Consider the following 24,579-nt stretch of genomic DNA (forward strand, 5'->3'; position numbering starts at 1 on the left):
ACACACACACACACACACACACACACACACACACACACACACAAGCATGCTACTCCACTGCTAAGACAGATCTCCACCTCCTTCTTTGAAGGAAGGAGAAGTGACCATGCCAAGATACAGGTAGGTCCTGGGTTTATGGAAACCTGTGCACACCCCACTTTTTTTGATAAGCACTTGTAGTTTAAGAATGTCCTTGAAAACTCATCAATACCTACATTATGACTGCCAGAGTTCCATCTGGCTCTGCTCGAGAAAGCACACAGCAACCATGCAGAAGCTGAATCAACAACACATTCCACCCAGACTTCAGAGGCAACCTGAATATATTCCATCAATAATTTCTACTGTGGAGGTTCACAGAAGTTTTGTGTGGGATCCCTTGGAGATTAGTAAGTGGGAAAAATTTCTAGTGCCCTAAGAATTTTCAAATGTGAATGGTTTTAAATTTTGTGTGATACACATAAGTATTTCTCTATACTCTTGCAAATTATTAAAACAAATAAATAATAAAGTAATTCTTGGGAACATATTACTATTAGAGGAGTAGAGAACAGGGAATTTCTGATACAAATCTACTACAAAAAAGTCAGATCACTAATGATTTACCAAGGAATTATCCTTCAGGGCACAAATATGGAAAACTCCTTTCTGTTTCTTCTTGTTGGGTGTGATGATGTAGTGCCAAGGATGGCCTCCAATTTGGAAAGCGTTTTCCAGGGATGACACCTCAAAGAGCAGTGGTGGTGAGTCTGTAGGGAGAAGCAGAAGGCAGAGTTTAGTTTCTCTATTCCTGGGGCCTTGAACATTTCATCAACTGAATTCAAACTTTCTTTGCATGCATCATCCATGAACTTCCACTATGAAAAATTACTAAGTTGTAGAAGACAAAATGCAATCAGGCAAAGGTTTATTGCTAAGAAAAGAAAAAACTAGTAGGAAACAAATGTTAGGCCATGAGCTAGCTTTCTAGACGTCTATTTTCTGGGGCATGTCTGTCCTGTAGATGAATAGAGATAAAAGATGGAGGTGCTTATGATGGGGAAAAATGAAGACAAAGTACACTGAAAGGAAGCTGCCATTTACTGACTACTTGTTATCTACAAGATTCCGAGCTAATTACTATTTCCAACTCCCATGACAACCCTAGCAGGTAATTAAGTCTAATAATTCCTTCAAATATGAGAAGATCTTCCATACACAAGGTTAGCAGGTAATTGAAACAAACTTCACAAGATCTGTCTTGCACAAGATTTCCAGTATAAACGCAACATTAGTCATAAGGAATGCAACTACTTAGGATAGGCCCTGCTCCAATAAAGACTCTATTAAGGGTAGTCACTGCTGCTACTATTATCAGACAAGTTGACTTTAAGGTGGTTCAGATAGATTTAGCCAGTCTCTTTTGGAGACACCATAAAAGAAAATTGCTTGGGTTTTTAGTTTTACTCTTTGCTCACAATTTTAAAGAGTGTAATCTACTCTTCAGTGTGTAAGTGATAGGTCCTACAGCTTTAGAAGGTACATATCCTTTAGAGCAACCTAAGGAGACACTCCATGATCTAACTGGACAAGTGGCTAACCTATGACTGCTTATGTCTCTAACTTGAGAGTTTAATGTTTGATGGGCTCACTACTAATTTAGCAGCATAATCTTTTCATTCTAGTAAAGTGGCTTGTGTTAGGAAGATTATTCATACAAGAGTCATATATGATACATAGAAGTGTGTGTTTCATTAGGCCTTGATAAAGATTATTTAATATGTATCGCATTTCTTTTAATCTTTTAAGAAGAGGGTGAGGCCAGAGAGAGCTCAGTGGCACAGCACCTGCCTGGCAGGCACAAGTTCCTAGGGTTGATTCCTGTTACCAAACAAACAAACAAACAAACAAAAATCCAAAAGAGGGTAATATCATCAACATACAAAGGCCCTTTTCAGTAATAAGAAAAATATGAATACCCCAACATAAAAATAGCATAAAGGCATGAGTCAGTAAATCAAATTTCTTATGTAATAGTGCACTAGCTACCAAATGATGATGGATAAGGAAAAGAATCATAAAATAAGAAAAACATAGTTCTAGTTTTAATTTGGAATTAAAATTTCATTGGTTATGTTTTAGAGAATGTGAAATAAAAATTCTAAACAGAAAAAGAATCAATGTAAATACATGTCTTTAAAAAGAAATACTTTTCCCAGCAGTTGCTAAAAATGGCCTAAAAGTATTAGCAGGTCTCTGTTCACAATTATGACTGGCTCTGTTAATCTTCCAAAGGCCCAAACTTTGACTGGTAGTGCTATCCTCAAAAAGGCCTACAAGTCGCCAGAGAATAGGTGATTTCATGCCATGAGAAAAGTCTTGGATGGGTCTATACCACCCTGTTGTCTCCAGAGAGCAAGGCTGTTTACAAGGATGTCAGTAGGTAGTGTGAAAAGGAGAGCCAGTGAAAGGAGGTTCTCTGCTTAGACTGCAGGGATGAGCAACAAATAAAATCACAGATTAATCAGAATGCTTCTGAGTCGGGGAAAGGTCACACAATAATATTGCAAAGGAGACTTTTAACATGAAGTGTATAAAATTATTGTTTATAAAAGAAGGGAGGCACCAAGCATGTTTGTGTAGGCCAGTAATCCCAATGCTTGGGAGGCTGAGGCAGGAAAATTGCTCTGAGTTTAAGCCTTGTCTGGGCTACACAGTGAGTTCAAGCCTAGCCTATACTACATAAGGAGACCCTATCGCAAAAAAGAAAAGAAAAAAAAAAAAAAAAAAAGAGAAAGAAAGAAAAAGAAAGATAAAATAGTAACAGAAATGACTTTTTTTTTTTTGCAGTACTGGGGATTGAACTCAGGACCCTGCCCTTGCCAAGCAAGCAGTTATTCTACTGAGCTATCTCCCCAGCCCCCACAATTTTCTATAATTTCTAAAAGGCATGCTTAGTCATAAATGTTTAAAAATTTAGGCATGTGTTAAGCAAGAATATAAGGTACAGAACAGTATAAGCCATTCTTGTTGTAGGAAAGGAGGCATTATTTAAAGTAAATATTTGCAGAAAGAAACAAAAGGATAAACCAGAAACAAAAAAAATAACCATTACTTTTGAGGGCAGATGAAGGCTTGGAAGCAAAGTGTCTAGTGTAACTTTTCATGTATTTTGAACTCTGAACTGTACATACATTGTGTAACTCCAAGAACAAAGTCAAAGGCTGGGGATGTAACTTAGTGATACAGTATTTGCCTAGTATGTGCAAGGCCCTGTGTTCAATCCTCAACACTGAAAAAAATAAACAAATAAATAAAATGGACTTATATATCAAACTGATAATCTAAAAAAATGATCTCTAATTACTTTTGCGGGCTGGTAGACAGTTCAGTGTCTAAAGCACCTGCTTAGGCAAGCTTAGGTAGTCCTAGGGGACCTCGGGATCAATCCATAGCACCACATGCTGCGCCAGCCCCCCCACCAAAAAAAATTACCTTCAAATATATTACTATGTATATACTGATCAACTAGCTACATACTGAGGAGAAAAGTCAATGATTTAAATTTTAGTAAGTAGCACTGGTACTGAAGGTGTAGGACTCTTGTGCATGAATTATATGATGAAGTTTTAATTGGAATCAAGAAACTCAGCATGGGTGTGGCTTTGTGGTAGAGGGCCTGCCTCGCATGTGCAAGGCCCTGGGTTCAAGTCCCAGCACCATAAACAACAAAACAACAATAAAGAAACTTTGCTGTGAGTTAAAACAAATGAAGGTAAAATAAAAAAGAAAAATAAAATTAAAAAATATGATCTGGTCATAGTGGTGTACACCTGTAATTTCAGCACTTGAGAAGCTGAGGCAGGAGGACTGCCATAAGTTCAAAGCCAACTTGAGCTGCATAGTGAGTTCAAGGCCTGCCTGGATTATATAGCAAAACCCTATCTCAAAACAAAAACAAAAACAAAAACAAAAACACCCACAAAAATATATGAAAATAAACTGATGAATTTTGTATTCTCAGCTATTTACTGAGAGAGCCAAAAGGTATGGCTCCCGAACTATAATGATATAACTAGACTTTGGTCATTGTTACAGGCTGAACTATGTCCCCCAACTCAAGAGAAATGCTGAAGTCCTGCTTCTTGGATCTGTGATTGTGACTTTATTTGGTATTAGGATGTTTTCAGGTAACAATTGCATTAAGATGAGGTAGTACTGGATGAAGCTAGGCCCTAAATTCAAGAGCTGCTGCAGTGTTCTTTTAAGGAGAATGACTTGATGACATGGAGGGAAGAAGGCCACATGAATAGGAAGGCAGAGATCCGAGGTGTACTGTCACAAGCCCAGGAGGACCAAGACTACCTATATTAAAAACTTTTGGTGTACAGGGTATGGTGGTGCATTTCTGTAATCCCAGCACTCAGCAGGCAGAGGCAGAAGGGTTATTGTGAGTTCAAGACCAGCATGGGCTACAAAGTGAGCTCAAAGCCAGCCTGAACTGCAAAGCAAGTACCTGTGTCAAAAAGACAAAAAATTAAACAAACAAATAAAAAAAACCTTCTAAGTCTCACCTAAAAGCACGTTGCTTACTGGCTGGAAATAGGAAATATCTTTAATATGACTAGGAATGATTCTTAATCATCTAAGAATAAAGAGACATTATGATAATAAAGTATACTTTCTCTAATTAACTCATGCAATTTTTGTGTCTATTTGCAATCACTAAAGCATTCCTGAATGCCTGAGATGTACCCTGGATACTCATGGCTTAACATATACTATGATATTTAAATAATGAACTGATATCTCTAAATAAACTGCTGAATATAATAAACTAATTACATGAAGAACATATTTACAGAATTCTCTCTTTTGGGTGTGGTCAATCTGTAAGCACCCTGCGAAGTCCTTGCAATATTCTAGTCCTATTTACAGTCAGATGGCATGGTAGTATTTTCCTTGGAAACATCCTTCATAAAGTGTAAAGTATTTCACAAAATATAAAATATTAAGATAAAGGAGCTAGAATGGGATTACTAATTGCAACTCCTCATTCTGTAGATAAGGACATGAAAGTTCAGAAAGGCAGTGTTTCTAAAGGTGTCTGGTTAACCAACGCCTTTGGTTCAAGCAGCAGCGAAAAGAATTATGTTGACATTTATTCAGTAACAAGTATTATGCTATAAAGAAGTAAAATGAATCAGTTTATAACTACAGAGAAAAACATTTGGATGACTAGAACTAGTAACTATTTCTATTACCATGTACTTATTTAAGGTGAAAAAGTACTATGTAGTAGCCATACCTGTGATTTTAATATTACAAGGGATGCCAAAGGGAGCCTCTCCCACAGTTCCAGCAGTCCCACCCCATCTGCATGCACACCCTAAGTCAAGTTTCTGCTGCATGAACTAAAAACAAAACAAAACAAAAACGGTGGCTTTAGCACCTATTTATTTGCCATCTGGAGAGAAAAAAAATTCATATGTATATAACAAAGAAAATGTCTTTATTCCAGGGTCTTTCTGTTTATCTTCCCCACCCCACTTTTAAAGGTTACTTTGACTTTCAGATTTCTATAGTTTTATGAATTTATACATATACTTTACTCTAAAAACATTTCATTAAAAAATTTCAAAGTTCATAGTACAGCAAATTTCAATTTTCTCTACCTGTTCAGTGATGGCTTGGAAGCTATAGAGTCTGACCAGTCCTGAGCTGTACATCACAATCAGAATTCCATGGGACAGAGTAGCATCAGTAATGTTCCCGAAAATCTGAGGGGAAAGGCAGATATCCCCTGAGAAAAGACCAGAAGGTCAATCCCCTGAGTGTTCACAATGGTTTGTACTCTTGCTTAAAATTCCGGTCACCAGTACGAACACTGTCTGGTGTTAAAACTTAACTACAACTTAGCAACTTGAGACCAGGGTGTTAGTTACTAAGAGTAAGGAGTCAACCACTAGATTTGAAGACTGGGGTACTGATGAAAGTGTGACACATCCCCTCAAAATGATGCAGCTGGGCATGGTGGCTGTAATCCCAGCACTTGGGAGGCTGACGCAAGAGGACTGCTAGGAGTTTGGGGCCCAGGCTGGCCTCAAGACCAGTTGAACTACAAAGAGAGACCCTGTCTCTTATTCCTCAAACAAAACAAAACACCAAAAAACCGCCCCCTGACCTAAGGGCCGGGGAGATGGCTCAGTAGAATAAGCCCTTCCCTGGCAAGTGCAAAGGCCTGAGTTCAATCCCTGGTTCTGCCAAAAAACCAAAACCAAAACAAAAACAAAAAAAAAACCCCAACAATAACAACAAAAAAATCCCCTGACTCTTATTCCTCAAGAACATTTATATAGTAAGGCCATGTAATTCTAAGTGAATTTTTAACTTACCATGCATATCCTGGCAGGGACCTATCCTTTGTATTTATATTAAAATGTTCTTTATAAAGAGATAAGCTTTAGTGATTTATAGAGGTAAAAAGACTGGATCTAGGAAAATAATTATAAGAGAAAAAGACATCTCCAGATTTTATTATCTTGTTCTTTAATTTCTGATACTGCCTTTTTTTTTTGCCATATAAAAAGAAAATACGCTAAAGACCAAATACCTACAGAGACATTTAGCCAGCTGGCCTTGAGTAAGGTTTTGGCTCACTGCTTCTTAAACTCAGCTTTATGCACTGAATATGAAACTCTATATACAGCTTAGATAAATAACATTATTCTATGCCTACTTTAATCATTGAAAAAGCTAACATAGGCAAGTATTCATAGTGATGAAAGACAAAGTAGATATGACATGAAAATTTGTTTCTATTTCTACTCAAGAAAGCTTAGTGAGATTTACAGTCTCAATAAATGCCCTAAGTACACAATACTATCCAGGAACCTGGCCCCTGGGTAGTTTTACTATGCATGGGAAGTGAAAAATGTGCTTTAATCCCAGTTTTACCAACTATAATCAAAACCAAATCTTTCAAATGATTACTATGGATACATAAGAATAAACGGGAACAAGTTACGATTCTGCTAAGTGCTCATTCCTATTGTAGACTGTAATATATATTCATAATTACCTAATCCTCAAGTACAAAGAGAATGATTAAATTATAAGTTGTGCTTTTTTTTTTGCCATCTCTGAAAGATAGTTAGTTTTGATGTTGACTCACTCATGACTTTTTAATTCACTGATCCTTGTTCCCCACTTTGAAATGAAGAATTGCATAATCCAAACATTTCAAAACAATGAGTGCTATAATAAAGTAGCCACAGTATTCTAAAATTTGATTTATACTTTAGAGTAAAATCTAGGTTCAAAATCTAGCTCTTTCACTACTTTCCTAATTTGGGTATCTGTTTAACTTGATTATTACAATGTAAAATACTCAAAGTGCTTGCCACAAAATGAGTAATATATGATAACTAATATTATTTACTATATTATGCTTAAACGTTAAAATGTTTAAATTCATTCATCTTATCCGCGAGTGAATATTAGTTGACCCTCATGATTTTGTCTTCAAAAATACTTCAGATGTTTAAAGATTAAAACAGTCCAATAATAACCATTCACCCAGAACAAAGCAGAAGACTATTGGTTCATTTTTGATGCTCAAGCTCAAGACTTAAGACCTTGCACACACACAAAAAAGACCTTGTACATTCTAGACAAGTGTTGTGCCACACTGAATTATATCCCTAGCTCCACTGATTCTTCTACTCAACTGAAATTTCCTTACCTCTTTCCTCCCATGTGACTGACTACTCCATGATTCAAGAAAAACATCAACAATAAAATCCAAGATGGAATCACAGAGAAAATTTACACATTTAATTATAAGCTTTGTTTATATACCATAAAGCAAATTTTAGACCTATATTTTGCAATTAAAATGAGATATATTTTGCAGATTAATGATCAATTTTAATTAGCTTTGGAAATATTTCCTTTGAAAAAAGTACCTTACTGATTTTGCAATTTTATAAAATAGTAGTTTGTTGATGACTGCAAGATGCCAACACTATCCATTTGAGAGGCATAAAAACATGCATGAAGAGGAAGAGGGAAGGGGATCTCCCATCAAGTCAAATGTTCTCAAGTATGCTGATACGAAATGAACCAAATCATGGGAACATTTCTAAACAAAACATCTAATAAATAATGAGAACAATCTGAATGTCAATAAAATTAATATTGCAATTAAGTAAGAAGTAAGTTTCTTACCCTTTTGTTGATCTCTACAATCCCTACAAGTGAAAAAGGTAGAACTCGGAACACTGCAAGATACAACAAAACAGTCTGCTGGATGCCTGCCTAGAAAGAAAGACCAGTATTATAGGTAGCTCTCTCCAAAGTACTTTAATTTTTTATTTAATTTAATTTATTTATTTATTTTTGTATTTAGGACAGGGTCTACAGGGTCTCATTATGTAGATCCGAGGCATAGTGATCTTCCTGTTTACAGCCTCCCAAGTTCTGGGAGCGCCACCATGCCCAATCTCAATGGCCATCTCAGTGTGTCCTGGAGGCAGGGCCTGCATGGCAGGCCTGGGGACTGAACCCCAGCCCCTGAGTCTGCCTAAGCAAGCACTTTAATGCACTGAGCTATTCCAAAGTACTTTACAAATACTGTTTTTCTAAGTTGAAAGCATTTATCTATCCTGGAATGTGGTCATACAAAGGTTTTCACAAACTGAAATAGAGATCGAAAAGTCACCTAAAAATGAAGGCAAGCATATTTAAAATATGATCACTAAATCTTTAGTTACAGTATTCAGATTATACATATATACATGTACACAAAATTTATAATAGTAAATATTTTTCAGCAACAAAATACTATGCATTTATATTGTAAACTGGAGTTCTAATAAACAGCCCAATCAAAATACATGTCAGTTATCAAAGTCATTACCACTGAAAGTAATGTTGTACTGATACATCTATATGAAGTGAAAAAAGAATCAATAGTAAAATTGTGAGCAATTTCTTTGCTTCAAGAAAAAAACGTTCTAGCCAATTTATTCTCATAATAAATACAAAATAATCTGCTGTATTTCTTCAGTATAGACTTCAAGGAAATTTCTTAAATTTGTGGTAGGTAAAGAAGTCGGCCTATCATAGTGAGACGTACTTCAGAAGAACCATAAAGCTTGGGCACCAAGACCAATACAACCTGCCATAACTAAGTTAGAAAAAAAAAAAGACTGTAATGTTTAAAATCCTTACGATTCTCCCTTTGAAAAGGATATATTAAACAAAAGATCTGCGAGGTATAAATCAGACTCCTTCCAAATTCCTAAAGCTCAAAGGAAATATTTATTTATACAACCTGACAAGAGCAATTAGTTGTTGGCTAAAGATTGTGAGAAAATAATTGAAAATAAGAAGCTACTGAAAAGACTTTAATTAACATCATTAGAAGATGGTAAATGAAAAATCTTTGTGTACTATGTAAAATTAGGCTTAAATACTTACTCTTCAGGAATTAAAGGCACATTAGACAAGATCTTTGGAAGTTTCTCATAAAATGTTTTGTTATTTTACTATTTCACGTCTGCGAATTTTCCTTCACCAAAGCAAAGATGGCAAGTGAGAATATAAGAAGAAAAATAGTTGTAAGAGAGACAGTAATCTTTTTCTTAGATTGGCATATCCCATAAACCAAGAAATGGGTGAGCAGATTCCAGTAAAAGGCATGAGTAATGTGACTGGGCAGAATATAGGAAAAGAGCAGGAATATTTATAGATAACCATCATAGGCAGTAAGTGCCAGTGATGGGTGGGATTATTTAAATAAGGCAAAGTCGGAGGAACTACTTTTATTGAAAGTTACCCTAGAGTTCTATATAAACTTTATCTTGCAGTCTGTTGCAGGACTTTCAAAAAGGGACAACCTGGTATAAATGTGTAAGAACAGTGACTCTAGTGTTAGACTACCTTGAGTCTAAGTTCCGCCACTTACCAGTACTGTGACATTAAGTTATTTAACCTGTGGAGGGCTCAGACTTGTTATGTGTGAAATGGGGCAATATTATGTACTTGAAGTTTTATGAGGAAGATTAAATGAGTTAATGCAGCAAGAGCACTCAGAATAGTGGCTGGCTGATTTATAACCAAGAATGCTAGTGAGAAAAAGGTATAGTTCACATTAAAGATGAGAATCTCCTAAGAGGAAATAAATACTTGTTATAGTATTGCGGAGGGTGGAGAGTCCATTTTAACAAAATACTTTAGAAAAAATAATTTACCTACCAACTCTAACAGAGTGCTTCAGATATCAAAGATGATCAGTTTCTTTCATTACAAATTTACAGATCAGTTCCTAAGGAAGCAAACTCTTGGTTTACTGAATGTTAATGATGTCTACCTGACGTGCCAATACTGAGCATTTGTTCTGAGCTGACTTGATTGTGATGACTTCTTGAGGAGTGTCCCAGCTCAGGTACCTTTTAAAATAAAATGGAGAAGCATAATGATTGGGGTCAAATTCTTTGTACTTCAAATCAAGACGTTATGAAGGTTTTTACTTATATTATAGAAGGAATGTATTTTAAAAAATAAATGAATTAAATAATTTTAATCTTCCTAAAATGTTGATAAACTGGTTTTGATCTAAGAGTATTCAAAATTGAGGAAAGAAATTTTCCACTTTAAGATGAAAGTTAAAAAGTATTAAAATATTGCTTTCACAAATTATATATATATTCACTCCAAAAATGTACATCTTGCTGATAGAACCAACAGTTACAAAAGCAGTTCTTGAATTCTAGTAAACAGATAATTTAACTGAAACAGACTAGCCTTCAGGAAATCCTACCATTAAGTTCACCTTACATAGAAAATACTACTTGTAGGGGCCAGGGAGATGGCTCAGTAGAATAAGTGCTTGCCTGGCAAGCGCAAGGACCTGAGTTCAATCCCTGGTTCCACCACAAACAAACAAACAAATAAAAAAGAACTCTTGCTTTGCATGCATAAGGTCCTGGGTTCAATCTCTAGCATAACATACACGCATACACACACACACACACACACACACACACACACACACACACAAAAAAAAAAAAAAAAAAAACACAAGAAAATACTACTTGTAGAAGAATAACAGAGTATTAAAATTTTTTAATGCATACCAACTACTATGTATAGATCAATACTCATTAAGAATCAAACCAAAAAGATAGACAGTCTCAGTTCTCAATTATTCATATGAGTACAAAAAAAGAGATTTATAAAATTAAGCTCAGGCTAGGCACTGGAAAACTGGGGGAAGGGGTTTAAAATTTCCTGACCTCTGAGCCTTAAATTTTTATAACAAAATCTTAAATAATAAACTCATGGTTAATACCTGAATTTGCAGTAAGAGGCAAGATATATTTTTTCGAGAATTTTTCCTGTAGTTGCTGATATACGAAGTAGCCAATTATGAGCAGTCAGTGCTATGAGTGAGGATTTATAATCTAATGGACTGGAAAGTATATCCCCCTAAAAAAAAATAATAAGGAGCAAAATTGAAACATTTGGCCATGAACTACAGTAATCAATGTCTAAAGAAAACTGCTAAACTTAAAGATAGCCAAGTAAGTAAACAAAAGAGAACAATTTTCTTTTCCTTGAAACTGGGTCCTGTTATGTAATTCAGGCTAGCCTTGAATTCACCATGTACCCCAGGCTGAGCTAGAACTCACAGCAATCCTCCTGCCTCAGCCTCCCATGTACTGAATTACAGGTATATGCCACCATGCCCAGCTTACAAAAGAAGAAATTTTAAACACACAAATAGAGAATTAAAAGATGTAAAGAGTCTGGGTTATTATTTTCACAATTTACTTACTGAGTTTATTCACATAAAGCTTTTAAAACAGTGCCTGAAATAACTTATTTACTGCATATTCAACAAATGTCAACCAATGATAACTGCAGTAGGAGTACTGATGCTGCATAGTATAGCAATATAGCTATTAACCAGCACTCTTGGGAGGCTACAGCAGGATTTCAAGTTTAAGCCTAGCCTAGGAAACTTAGAAAGACACTGTCTCAAAATAAAAATTGTGATATAGCTCAGGATGGCTTCTGGGTTCAAGTCCTATTACCAAAAAGAAATTATATGGGACCATGGACATGGCTTAGCAGTATAAGTGCCTGACTGGCAAGTGCAACATCCCTAGTTCAACATCCCTGAGTTCCCAATATCAGAAAAACAAATTTAAAAAACCCCATAATCACTTTGGGCTGGCAAGACAGCTTGGTGGACTAAGTGCTTGCTTAAGCAAGCGCAGGGACCAGGATTCCATCCTTAGTACTACATGCCATGCGGGCCCTGCCCCTGGAAGTGCTGAGCCAGCCATGGAGACCCGGTGTGATGGTGCTCACCTATAATTTCAGCACTGGAGAGGCTGAAGACAGGAGGATCACTATGAGTCTGAGCTGCATAGTGAGACACTGTACCAAATACATAAAAAAAAAAATTAAGTTATAAGGTAGAACAGAGAACAAACATTCTATTATCCCCCTTTAGGGGTTGAGGAGATGGCTCAGTAGAATAAGCACTTGCCTGGCAAGTGCAAGAGCCTGAATTCAATCACTGGTTCCACCAAAAACAAAACAAAACAAAATCAATTATCCCCTTTTTTCTATAATATAGGACTTGTTTACTATAGGACTTGTTTTCCTTTAGATGGAAGTCAGTGTGAGAAAATGTAAATTACCCCACTGTCTAATGTGCTGCTATTCCAACCTCAAGTGAGAAGCTACAACACAGAATGAAGACAGCCAAAGAGTGGAAGATGAACCTGGTTGTAAAAATGGCCTGTTCCCACCCAGTAGCCCAGGAAAGGGAGATGACCAATGTGGGTACTCCTGTCACCAAGGAGCTACCACAAGGTGGAAGTACAATATATGAAGAGAAAGGGAAGCAAAAAAGTTTGCTTTGAATTGTGGAATTAAAAGACAGTTGTAAGAAAAAAGTTAAGAACAGAGAACTTGATGAGCTGGGTATGGTCTCGCACACCTGGAATCCCAGCACTCAGGAAGATGAGGCAAGAGGATCTGCCTGGGCTACACAGTGAGTTTGAAGCTAGTATGGGCTACCCAGTGAGACCTTATCTCTAAAGCAACCAAAACAAACACCCCTCCCCATGGCTACACACCCACAAAAGAGATTAAAAAGTTGAAATTAATTTAGTATTTGCTTAGGCCAAAAGTGAACAGAAAAGAATGAGGGCACAATTATCTCACATATGCTCTTAAAGATGTGTCTTCTCGTACAGAAAAAAGAAGTTGGCTTTTTGTTTCCTGTGGTGATATTTTTTTAATTTATCCATCAGAAATCTTACACTAATTCACAAACAAAGATATAAATACTTTTCTTCTACGATGTCCTGTGTAACTATATTTTGTGGAGATTTTAAAGTCTTAAACAATATACTATTTATAGCTTGCCTATTAGAAAAACATTTGAAGAAGCTTACATAACAGAATTAAACTATTTTTGTAAACTAAAAGTTGTCCTTTACATATTCACAATATTTCATATCATATGCTGCCTCAAAAAAGGGTATTCATTTAAAAGTAGTTTTACATTGGTACATTAAAAAAATACAACGTGCTTCTTAGTTTTTCTTAATGGAAGAAAATCTCGTTTTTCTGCAAATGAGAACAAAATGTCTAAATATTAAAGAAGTGTGAACAGAACAATTAGGTTACTAGAAATTTTATTTTTACCAAAATGCTTTGATGTGACAAGATTGCTCTAAAATTTACTGTTGTGGGGTGGAATATTCAAAATTCACAAGCAAGAAATGTCATTTTTCTACTCCACCCCAGTCCCCGTTAAAATGAATTAAAAAACTTTAAATTGCTGATAGCACTACAGTTACTCATAGCTTTAAAATATTAAGTTGAAGAAGAAAATTCTAGATTAACATTTAAAAGGAGCTTTCTACAGAGAATAAGTATCCAATGAAAAATAAAGCAGAAGTTTCAGACAATTCAATGTATGTAAAATCAGCCTTCCTCACAAAAAAATAATTTTTAGAGAATATTTAGAATATAGCCTCTTATCCTTTAAAGCACTGTTCTAGGTTACATATACCAGATCTAAAGACCTGCTTAATTTCTTGTAGTATTTCCTAAGTGTATTCCTTAGAACAGTAATGACATGGAAAACTTATTTAAAAAATATTCCTCAAAAAGAAAATTCTATCAACAGTTTGGGGGAAAAATGATCTATAAGCTTTATGTAAATTAGTATTAAAAGCTGTGAGAAGTAATTCTATCAACAAACTTATTTAATCTTTTATATTTAGAATTTCCCAACTTATTTTTCCACAGCTAATTTCTCTCAACACCTTTGGTACTTACCTAAATTTAATACCACATGGAAATAGTGGTTTGGTCAATACTAACTGGGCAATGCTGGTCTAATCAAATGAGTTTATCTTGTTATTCTACATTTTATTTTTATCTGACAGTTTTCCAAGTAACGTTCATGGAGGAAATTTGCTAAGAAATCACTTTCAACAATCTACTTAAAATAACTGTTGCTCTAAATACTTTATTCTTTTAGTATAATAACTGGAATAATTTCTCAAACACATTATAAATATAAATTAGCTTATATTGCTATAAACATTTTAATCAGTCTGTTTCCTAAGATTTACAGAAACTAATTTTAAAAATATTAACAGTATCAATGATTTTTAAGATGAAGAAAAGTAATAGTCAAGGATATGGTCTCTTTCTGATTATTCTAAAGACTCAGAATTTACTATGATCCTTGAGTTTTAATCCTTTATATATTAACAATAACCAGTTCCTTTGGGCTAAAAATGCTTTAAAAACAAATCTCACCACTGGGCATTCCCATAATAAAGCATCCTCTATTTTTTCTGACTTGGGACATTTTGGCATCTCATAAAGTTTTCTTGGCTCTGATGCAACACTGGGAAAAAGAAAAAAATAAACCATTATTATTAATAAGAGGCAATAATTGCTCAATTTGAGACCCATTTCCATATAAAGATTTAGAATATCAAAATATGTTATTTGCTGTCTTCTTTTTATGCACTTAGTTTGGAGACAAAATTTGTAACATAATATATAAACATAAAAAAGTTGAAAATGTAATAATATTATAATAGTTCATAATATGAAACTATCAAAATAATTATTAACATTTTGGTTCATTTTCTTCTAGTTTTTCTTTATATACATTAGCTACCTAGGCACTGTTTTCCAAAATTGCACCTCATTGATCTTTTACCCTTGAACATTGTTTTTTACCCCTTATTATTTAACAGTTCATTTCCATTGAATTCAAAAATTTTTCAATGCACAATATCTGAAATGAAAATGAGATAAAAATGGCTCCAGTTTAGAATAAAAATTCATGGACAAAAAAAGTCTATAATTTTTCTTTTTAATTCCTAAATTACCTTTTAGAAAGGCTAAAAAGGTTTATACTTCTACTAATACTGAACACTATCTTTGATGGGACAAATAGAATTAATTATATATGAGACAAAATCTTGCTATGTTCCCAGATTGGTCTCCAGTGATTTCTCCTGCTCCAGCATCCTCAGGAACTTGGATTACAGGCATGTGCCACTGTGCCCGACTACACTTCTCTGATTACTACTGAGAGGTGATCACAGATGTTTTCATTTAACTAAGGCGCTTTAAAAAGAAATTTTTTTTGGCACTTAACATTAAAAGAGGATTTTCAAGGTGAGATTTTATTCACCTTTGATATTTCTGATTGAAAAGTTTAAACTGAATAGAATTTCACAAGACTGAAAAGTCTCCTCTCTAATTCTAACCTGTGGATAAAACCTGGGTGGCATGAAAAAGAACTCCAAAATTATTTACCATTAGATCACAAATCAATGCCACTCATTTTAAAATTTTCTTCTAAATTAAAACAAGTACTTCCAAATTGGGGAAGTTATGAATGGGAAATTAAATGATAGCAAAGAATTAGTAGTAATTTTTCCAGGTATGGAAATATTATGATCATACAGGAAAACATCACATTTGTACTTCCAGCATGATAAAGGCTTTGTGGATACTCTTCAGCAAAACTGGTGAAAATTATAAAGGATAACCACTAACTGTCTCTGGAAATGGTCCTGGGGACATATGCCAGATGAAAACACATTTATTGGAGAAAATCTACCACAGCTCAATGGCAATAGTGAGTCTGTGCTGTTTAATCCCAGGCATGATTCCTTCCTCCACTCCTAGCTCAGCAAAATGGAAACTCCATTTCGGTCATTTGTAGCCAAGAGCTCAGAGCTCCCTCTCCTGGCTGTTTCGCTTGGAGAGCTAACTTGGGGGAAGGGAGCTTTGGGCTTACCCAGCTCCCAGCTGTCAGGTGCTGAAGCTGAGTCCTGGGGGAGTGCAGTAGAGACACAAGGGGCTCACTTCCGCCCAGGGAACAATGGTGAAATGAGGACTCTACCTTGGATGCAGCACTAGGTATATATATATATGGCTGAGAATACTAGGCCCTTACGTGATGCAGGTTTATCATATTCAAACAAAAGAGAATAAAAAACAAAGAGAAAAACTGGAAAAGGAAAAAAAATTGCCTTATCCATAGAAGAATAAGGACACAAATTACCTCAGCATTCTCCTTTCAGAGATCATACATGCAAGCAGAGAATGGAGTGAAATATCTAAAGCATTAAAAGAAAAACCTCCATCAACTTAGAATTTCAGTACCCAGAAAAGCTATCCTTCAAAAATGGAGAAATATAAATTTCTCAGACAAGCAAAAGCTAAGAGAATATGCTGGCCACAGATACGCCTTGCAGCATTCTTCCAAAAGAAAATGTGATACATCAGAAAATTAGTTCTGTATAAAGAATGGAAAAGGCTTAGAGAAGAAATAAATGAAGGTAAAACAAAATTTGCTTTTCTTAACCTTTATTGATTTAAAGAAGTCTGCTTAAAATAAATACAGCAACATAGTAGTCAGTGATTATAACACACAGATAAATAATATGAATGACAGCAGTGTTATCAAAGACAAGGAGGACGAGTTAGGAATACTCTGTTCCTGGGTAACAACACCACCCATGATATAAATGATCTTGTGTACAACCAAAAAGATACGGATCCCTTCCCCAGAACTTGACTTTCTAGTTCTTTTTGCTTTTCTTTTAATGTATTTAGTATAGGGTCTACAGGATCTCACTATACAAATCAGACTTGTAGTGATCCTGTTTTTCAGCCTCCCTTATCCATAGAGGAACAAGGACGCAAATTACCTCAGCATTGTCCTTTCAGAGATTATACATGCAAGCAGAGAATGGAGTGAAATATCTAAAACATTAAGAGAAAAAACCTCTACCAACTTAGAATTTCAGTACCCAGAAAAGCTATCCTTCAAAAATGGAGAAATATAAATTTCTCAGACAAGCAAAAGCTAAGAGAATATGCTGGACACAGATACGCCTTGCAGAATTCTTCCAAAAGAAAATGTGATACATCAGAAAATTAGCCTCCCAAGTGCTGGGCTTACAGGTGCGTGCCACAGGCCCAGTCTCAATCGCTATCATCCCTGGCCCCTGCATTTGCCTAAATGGGTGCTTTAATCTACTGAGCTATCTGGCTGGCCCTAGCTCTCTTTTATAAGTCTCATTTTAAGATGGGAATTACCTTTGTAATGGGTTAACTCATATTTTAGGCTATAAATGTAAATCTTGTGCTTTCTGTTGTAAATGTATACTCACCCATTGTTTTAGATGGCTTAATAAATAGTAGCTGTTACCTGTAGTTTGCAAGATAAAACTCCTACCTCACCAATCCTTGTAAACAAAGTTAGATTACAGAGATGACTTCAAAAGGAAACTAAAGGGGTTTTAACTTCTTATAACCTCCGGGCTACAGAAGGCTGCCTGCAAAATTAACCAGAAACTAAAACAAAAGCCTCAGGAAATCTAGTTTGAGTAGTGGTCACAGTGACTCTGAAAGTATTATTAAATAGTGGTCACAATGATTCTGAAAGCATTCTATGTCAGATAATAAATTTGCTTATCAAACTCATTGTGGTTCCAGGGTTTAAAATCCCTCCCTGCTTGCTGAGCAAGCTGCCTTTTCAGTCTTCTCCTGCGTGAGAGCTGATCGGGGGCCCTGAGCTCAGTAATAAACTGCTTTCTAAATTCCAACCTGGCTGATCTGGTTCCTATTCTGAGCGACCCATAACACCTTTTGAGATTTTTGGCTTTCAATACTACTATACTTGGGATGTTAATATCTTTAAGATTGTGATCTTAATAATTTGTAATTTCAACACTCAGGATTATAGCATTTACAATGTGTCTTTTGGAATTATGACTGGGAACAGTGAAAATGCTGCAAAATTAACCATGCTGGTGGGAATGTAAGCATTACTGAGCAGCATACTTTAAATGGTAGTGTATGTCCATCCTAATAAATGTGCTTTGAAGGAAATTCCCATAATTTTTAGACACAAACTGAAGTGAGGGACTGCAGTAAAACACATACAGCAATTTTTTTTTTTTTTTTTTTTTTTTTTGTGGAACTGGGGATTGAACTCAGGCCCTTGTGCTTGCCAGGGAAGCACTTATTCTACTGAGCCATCTCCCCAGCCCCATATAGCAAATTTTGATAGTTCTTTAATCTAAACAATTGGCATCCTGGGGGCTCACTATGATTTTCCCTTCAGGCTCATTCTTAAATGGTTGGAGTTGAGGCTGACTTAAGACATCCTTTAAAAATGCTTTTGCTTGAAAATTTCTTTTTTTAAAAAGTCAAGTCGCCAGGTGTGGTGATACATACCTGCAATCCCAGAACCAGGGAGAATGAGGCAGGAGGACTGCCACAAATTCAAAACTGGCCTGAACTACACTGTGAGTTCAAGGCCAGCCTATACTACTTAGTGAGACCCTGTTTAAAACAAAAAACAAAAAACAAAAAAAAAACCCATCTAATTATTTGGTGACCAGTTTACTTGCCCATGTTATTTTTTAAGTATCGTTAAAAAAAAAACTAAACAGTTCTCTGAGCAATCTATCATTTTGTCTCACTATTTCGTTTTGCTTTGAAATGGTATTTTACAAACCCCAACCTACAAGTTTATATTTAACAAGATTTTTAAATTACATGCATTTTACCACTTTGGACCCATTTCGTCCATTGTCCAATTTCATGAAGTACTAACGTAGTCATGCAGCTCTGTAAAAATTAAAGATTCAGAGTCAGGTAAATGATAGTAAAATTATAACTAAAAATTTACCTGCTGACACAACACCGGTAATTGTCAAAATATATTCTTCCTCTCTCATAAGCTATAGGTGACTTGGAATGAGTTGTCCAAACATTCTTAAATTTAGTACTTTCCTGAAAGACACAAGGAATTTCGGTTTAGGAAAGAACTCATGACCCTCTACTGTGCATTCATTTTAAGTTAGATGAAATTAGATTTACGATTTTCAAAGTAATTTCGCATACGTTATTTTAAAACATTTTATGTCTTCCTCACTCTGCTCGGGCGTTTTGGATTAGCTGGTTGCCCAACTTGTAAAAGGACTGCAGAAAGGCATAAGAAGTTTACACTAAAACCATCCGATGGCCCCATTACCACCTATTTGCTAATTCCCTCCCCGTCGCCAGTGACCCCCGCAAAGGGAGTAAAGCCTTCTTCCCAGCCCAGGCTCCCCGCTGCTTGTGTTTGGTCCCCGGCCGGCAGGCGGTCACCTGGCACACCAGCATCCGCAGGATGCCCAGGTTTGTCCTCTGCACCACGCCTGCGTCGCGGGCGAAGAAGCCCAGTGCCCGGCGACTTAGCTGGCTGCACACGTTGGGCTTCCGGGTCGGGCCCATGGAGGCTCAGGCAATCGCAGGTTTGGTTGGGTTGAAGGGGGGCGTGAGGCCCCTAGCTCCTGCACCGAGCAGCCGCCGCCACCTCTGAATTTCAGGGAAAAAACTAAGGCTGGGCAAGGGGCACCTGGCAGCGGGACGAGGGAAAGCCGAGCCAGCCCTCCTTGAGCACAGGGAAGAAAGAAAGAACAAACGATCCCTTCCCGGCCTCCTTCTCAAGCGCTCTCCTACAGCGGACCGCACGAAGTCGCTGTACCTCGTGGCCTGCCGTAGTCGCCCCCTCACCGGGAAATGTAGTTTCTAGTGCCCTCTGGCTTCTTCCTGGACTACAATTCCCATCGGGCCTCGGGGCGTGAGGTCTTGCCCCATCCGATCCCGCCCCTTGGGTCCTGCAGAGGCGGTGCCGTGGGCTGGTGCGCTTTTCTGCGGGTGCAAGAGGCGTGAGGCGCGAGTCCTGGGGACGCTGTGCTGCCACCTCCTGGTCCCGCTTCGTTTGCGTGTCTGCCTTCCGGTTTGTCATTCTTCCCGCCTTGACACCGTGACGCACGTCTGCCCCTGCAGTTTGCCCTGGTAGGCTCTGGCCAGTTACTTGTCCGGAGGGCCGCTGTATCGAGTGCGACCTTCCAAAGGTACGCCCTGCGGCTTTCCTTTTAGCTTTGGACACTGTGGATGAAGTTAACGGTTAAACATTTGGGTATATACATACTATGCTTTGTACAGTACGTATTATAATTACTATTAGAAGATGCTGACTTTCCCACCGAACTAAGATTGAATCTATTCCCCCCCCCCCCCCCCGCCTGCCATTGTGTGGCCTGTAGGGACAGTTTGGAGATAGTACGTTTTTCTTGCAGGGAATAAAATAAGAAATGCTTACATTTTTATTGAATGAACTAGGATATACAACGTTGGTTTCTCTAAGTAAAAGGTAACAAACTTTGTTAAATGGCCCTGCCTGTGTGTTCAAAGCTCTAATACTCTATAAATTTACAATAGTCTTAGGTCCTGGGTGTTTTAGGTCCCTTGAGGGTATTGTCTTTCCCTCTCCCACAGGCAGTTGGCATGCTGCCTCCTGTTTTTAGGTTCCCAAGGAACATGAGTGATCCCATATGACAGCCAGTCCTCAAAACACAGTAGTAGGTGAGTGTGCTGGGTCAACGTCCTTTCGTAAAAAAATGGTCTTCTCTGCCGGGGATATAGTTCAGTGGCCAAGCTCCTGCCTGACAAGCACAGGGTCCTGAGTTTGATTCCTGGTATCAAAAAAAAAAATTCTCTTTTTAACCTTGGTACATTTCACTCAGGTTCTAGATTTTGTTGATTTTTTTTTTTATGACTTATTGTTGAAGGATTACTAAGTGCAACACCCTGTCTTTACTTAAGCCACATGACTTCCTTGACATTATATGCATGCAGTAGTCCACCTTCTCTTATCCTGCACCAGGGACAAATGGTACACCATCCAATCCAAACACAAATGTGCAAACTGAAGTCTTGTGACAGCGCTCAGCTGAATGGTAGTCATCCAGTTGATCTAGAGTGTGTTTTTGTTAAAATTTCTGTTTTCAGGTTTTGATAAATTGAAAACAAAGGGTTCTCCAGTAGAAATCTCAGTCTTGAGGATACAGATACACATTCCTGCAGTTCCACATAGGTACCTTATAGGGCAGAGTGGTATCCTTCAGTGCAGTGTACACAGAGTGTGCTGTTAATCTTCATCCTGCCATATTTTCAGGCTCCTCTCTCTGGCCATCCCTCACATGTGCCATGTGGTTCTGATATTTACATACTTTCCTGGCCCAGTATGCGTTTATAATTGAGACTTTGTCTGGAGCTCCCTTCCCCACCTCTTACCATTTATCCGAAGACTTCCACATGTCACAGTTGCACTTGAACCCTTTTCCTCGTCCCATCAGTGTAGTAGCATTGTTTGTGCCTCTGGCTTATTCTGCAGATGATTGTGGCACTGTTTTAGAATTATTGTTAGTCTGTCTTCCTAACACAGTCAAAAACAGATGTAATATTTTGCACCTTCAGCATACTGCCTAAAATGTGGTTCATGCATGTGTATGTTGAAAGAATGAATGGTGCGCTGGGGAGACAGCTCAGGGGCATAAATGCCTGCCTGGCAAGTGCAAGGTCCTAAGTTTGATTCCTGGTACCAAAAGAGAAGAAGAGGAAGAGGAAGGGGAAGAATGAATGGCCTGTAAAAACAATGTTTGTATGGAACCTATTAGCAATATGTTTACCTTTTACATAGGTACATATCTAGTCTCTGTTATTCTCTTAGTAGGAAACTACAATATTAGTAAGAAGAAATAACTTTCAAAAAATTTAACGTCCTCAGAGTCCTATCTATAATGTAGATATTTTCAGTTTGTTGAAGGTTAAGATAGCATGAACACAAAAGTTTATCGTTGGAAAATAACTTCTCTTTGTTTTAGTAGTAAACAAATACTAGCTTTCCTCCTCCATTCTTTGTGTTGGTAAGTTTGCAGACTACTAACCCTCCTAGCTACTACAAGGAAGAAGAAACACAAATGCACAATCTTTGCTTGTTCATATGCTCTGCTTAAAGAAGCAATAGCTGTATGAAATACTCAGATTATTAAACTTGAACATTTGTTTAGAGACAAATTTAAGCCAAGGCGACAGGTGGTCATTCATACAACACATGATTATTTTTATCCATTATGTGCTGGGAACTATTTTGTCATAGGGTATGTCAGGGAACAGGATGCATGTTGGGAGGAGCATCACAGAGGAGAAACTGTCCACGGCAAGCAGAAGACAGCAAAAACAGCAATGACAAGTAGCAACATTAACAGCCTTCTTTCTGTCCCTTATATTCTATCCAGGCTCCCTGTCTTTACTCACACCCAAGTAGTGCACCCTTAATCCTGACATCACATCATGTATCAATCCCAGCATCACAGCTTTAATCCTAGCATCATACGCTCTAGATCCAACCACCTACAGAAAACTCCCATCTATGACTAGGGTTTGGGGGTACATCTACATACAAGCCATACCACACTGCTTATGGACCCTGATCCCCTTTGGTGGGGGAGGTTTGAGACAGGGTTTCTCTCTGTAATTCAGGCTGGCTTTGAACTCACAGCAGTCCTCTTACCTCACCCTCCTGAGTGTTGGGATTATAGGGGTCTGGCACCAAGTATAGTCTTTCCTCTTTATGAAAATGAATAAGAAAAAGAAAGTATCTGAATGATGTTGAATATCAAATAAGCAAAATTAAACTGTATACACTCTTTTATGTCTTTCCCTCAATATGACACTTAATAATATACCAGTAGTTAACTGAGTTACTAGTATATAGTATTTCATTGTACAGATTTCCTGTGGTTATCTACTATGGGCTGGGCTTTTGCTTCTCAGAAACAAAAGTTCAGAAAAGTGTGGCTATGGACATTATTATACCTGTCTTTTACTACCCATATTACGGTATCTTAGTTTTGAGCTATGCATGTGGTACACAACTGTAATCCTAGACACCCAAAAGGCTGAGACAGGAGAATCACAAGTCTGAGTCCAATGCCTAGGTGCTTACCCATACTAATTCTTGGTGATGGTCCTAATTACGCAGTCATCTCTGAGATTCCTTCCTGTCACTTTATACCTTCTATGTAGTCTGCCAGTGTGGTTGGGACTTATGATTACGATGGATGGATGGATGGTTGCTTCCTTGATTAGATTACTTTCACATAAGGCCCCATTTTAGCATACAGCAGAAATGCTGTCCTTTGTTTTTTTGAGACATGGCCTCACCAAGTATTTAAGGCTGGCCTTGGACTCCTGGTAATCCCCCTGCCTTAAATTCTCAAGTGCTGAGATTACAGCTGTGTACTACCACGCCCAACAAACATCCTCCTACTGGAGAGGCAAGTTGTGAGAAGGACCACGTGGCATGAAACAATAGGCAACTTTAGAAGCCAAGGGTCGCCATCATAAAGTGGCAGGGAGCTGAATCCTGTTCACAATTCTGTGAATGTAAAAGGACCCTGAGTTTCAGATGTGATTCCACCTCTGGCTAATGATTTCACCTTGGTGATATCCTGAGCAGAGAGCCAGGATACATTGTGTCAGGAATTGAGTACCAAGACTTTGAGATAATAAAAAGAGTATTGGCTTAAACTATGTACTAAGCTTGTGGTTGTTACACAGGAACTTAAAATGAATATGCTTTTTTTTTTCTTGCAGTTCTGGGGATTAAATAAAGGGCTTCATGGTTGTTGAGCAAGTACTCTACCACTGGGCTACATCCATAGCTTTTTATTTTTTGAGATGGGGGCTCACTAAGTTGCCCAGCCTGGGATTAACTTACCAACCTCTTATCTTACCATCCCAGGTATATGGCACCTCTCCCTCCTATAAATGGTGTATTTTTTTTTTTATTTTTTAAAGAGAGTACAAATTAGAATTAAAACAAAAAATTAAAAGATAAGAATTTCATTTAACAAACTGATACGAATTTCACAGTATTTGTTGTAATACATAGTATTGTCTTCCTACCAGTTATTCATATTACCAGATATATGCACATAAAATTGAAGAATAAAGAAAAAAAGAAATGTATAAGAAATCAAGAAGAACAAAAGTACAAACAATTGAGATAAGGAGATGAAACAAATTAAAGCAGGAGGGACTGGGGAGATGGCTCAGTAGAATAAGTGCTTGCCTGGCAAGTGCAAGTGCCTGAGTTCAATCCCTGGTTCCACAAAAAAAAAAAAA

At 37.2% G+C, this 24,579-nt stretch overlaps 2 protein-coding genes across 13 annotated transcripts in view; one reads left to right on the forward strand and one right to left on the reverse strand.

Annotated features, from left to right (window-relative positions):
• Nucleotides 1-20,363, reverse strand: part of Dcaf17 (DDB1 and CUL4 associated factor 17) — a 33,627-nt gene extending 13,264 nt beyond the window's left edge. For 2 of the 7 annotated variants that reach the window (XM_023719141.1, XM_023719144.1), the window contains exons 1-9: nucleotides 20,090-20,363; nucleotides 19,250-19,353; nucleotides 14,839-14,929; nucleotides 11,336-11,472; nucleotides 10,355-10,433; nucleotides 8,209-8,298; nucleotides 5,655-5,759; nucleotides 5,288-5,393; nucleotides 607-749 (exon numbers count right to left, since the gene is read on the reverse strand). In XM_023719141.1, the coding sequence (XP_023574909.1) occupies nucleotides 607-749; nucleotides 5,288-5,393; nucleotides 5,655-5,759; nucleotides 8,209-8,298; nucleotides 10,355-10,433; nucleotides 11,336-11,472; nucleotides 14,839-14,929; nucleotides 19,250-19,353; nucleotides 20,090-20,353 (1,119 nt within the window). In that variant the 5' untranslated portion in view covers nucleotides 20,354-20,363. Of the gene's footprint in view, nucleotides 1-606; nucleotides 750-5,287; nucleotides 5,394-5,654; nucleotides 5,760-8,208; nucleotides 8,299-10,354; nucleotides 10,434-11,335; nucleotides 11,473-14,838; nucleotides 14,930-19,249; nucleotides 19,354-19,567; nucleotides 19,620-19,710; nucleotides 20,059-20,089 lie in introns of those variants that run through there. The other 5 variants (XM_023719145.1, XM_004634763.2, XM_023719143.1 and 2 more) reach the window with 5 other exon arrangements.
• Mettl8 (methyltransferase like 8) overlaps nucleotides 19,796-24,579 on the forward strand; it is an 88,866-nt gene continuing 84,082 nt past the window's right edge. For 4 of the 6 annotated variants that reach the window (XM_012515492.2, XM_023719150.1, XM_023719151.1 and 1 more), the window contains exon 1: nucleotides 20,387-20,462. The gene's annotated coding sequence lies outside the window, so the exon portion shown is untranslated. Of the gene's footprint in view, nucleotides 19,857-20,377; nucleotides 20,463-24,579 lie in introns of those variants that run through there. The other 2 variants (XM_023719149.1, XM_023719147.1) reach the window with 2 other exon arrangements.

Source organism: Octodon degus, unplaced genomic scaffold (assembly GCF_000260255.1).
Source record: "Octodon degus isolate 3935 unplaced genomic scaffold, OctDeg1.0 scaffold00065, whole genome shotgun sequence".
In the NCBI taxonomy this organism is placed as follows: domain Eukaryota; kingdom Metazoa; phylum Chordata; class Mammalia; order Rodentia; family Octodontidae; genus Octodon; species Octodon degus.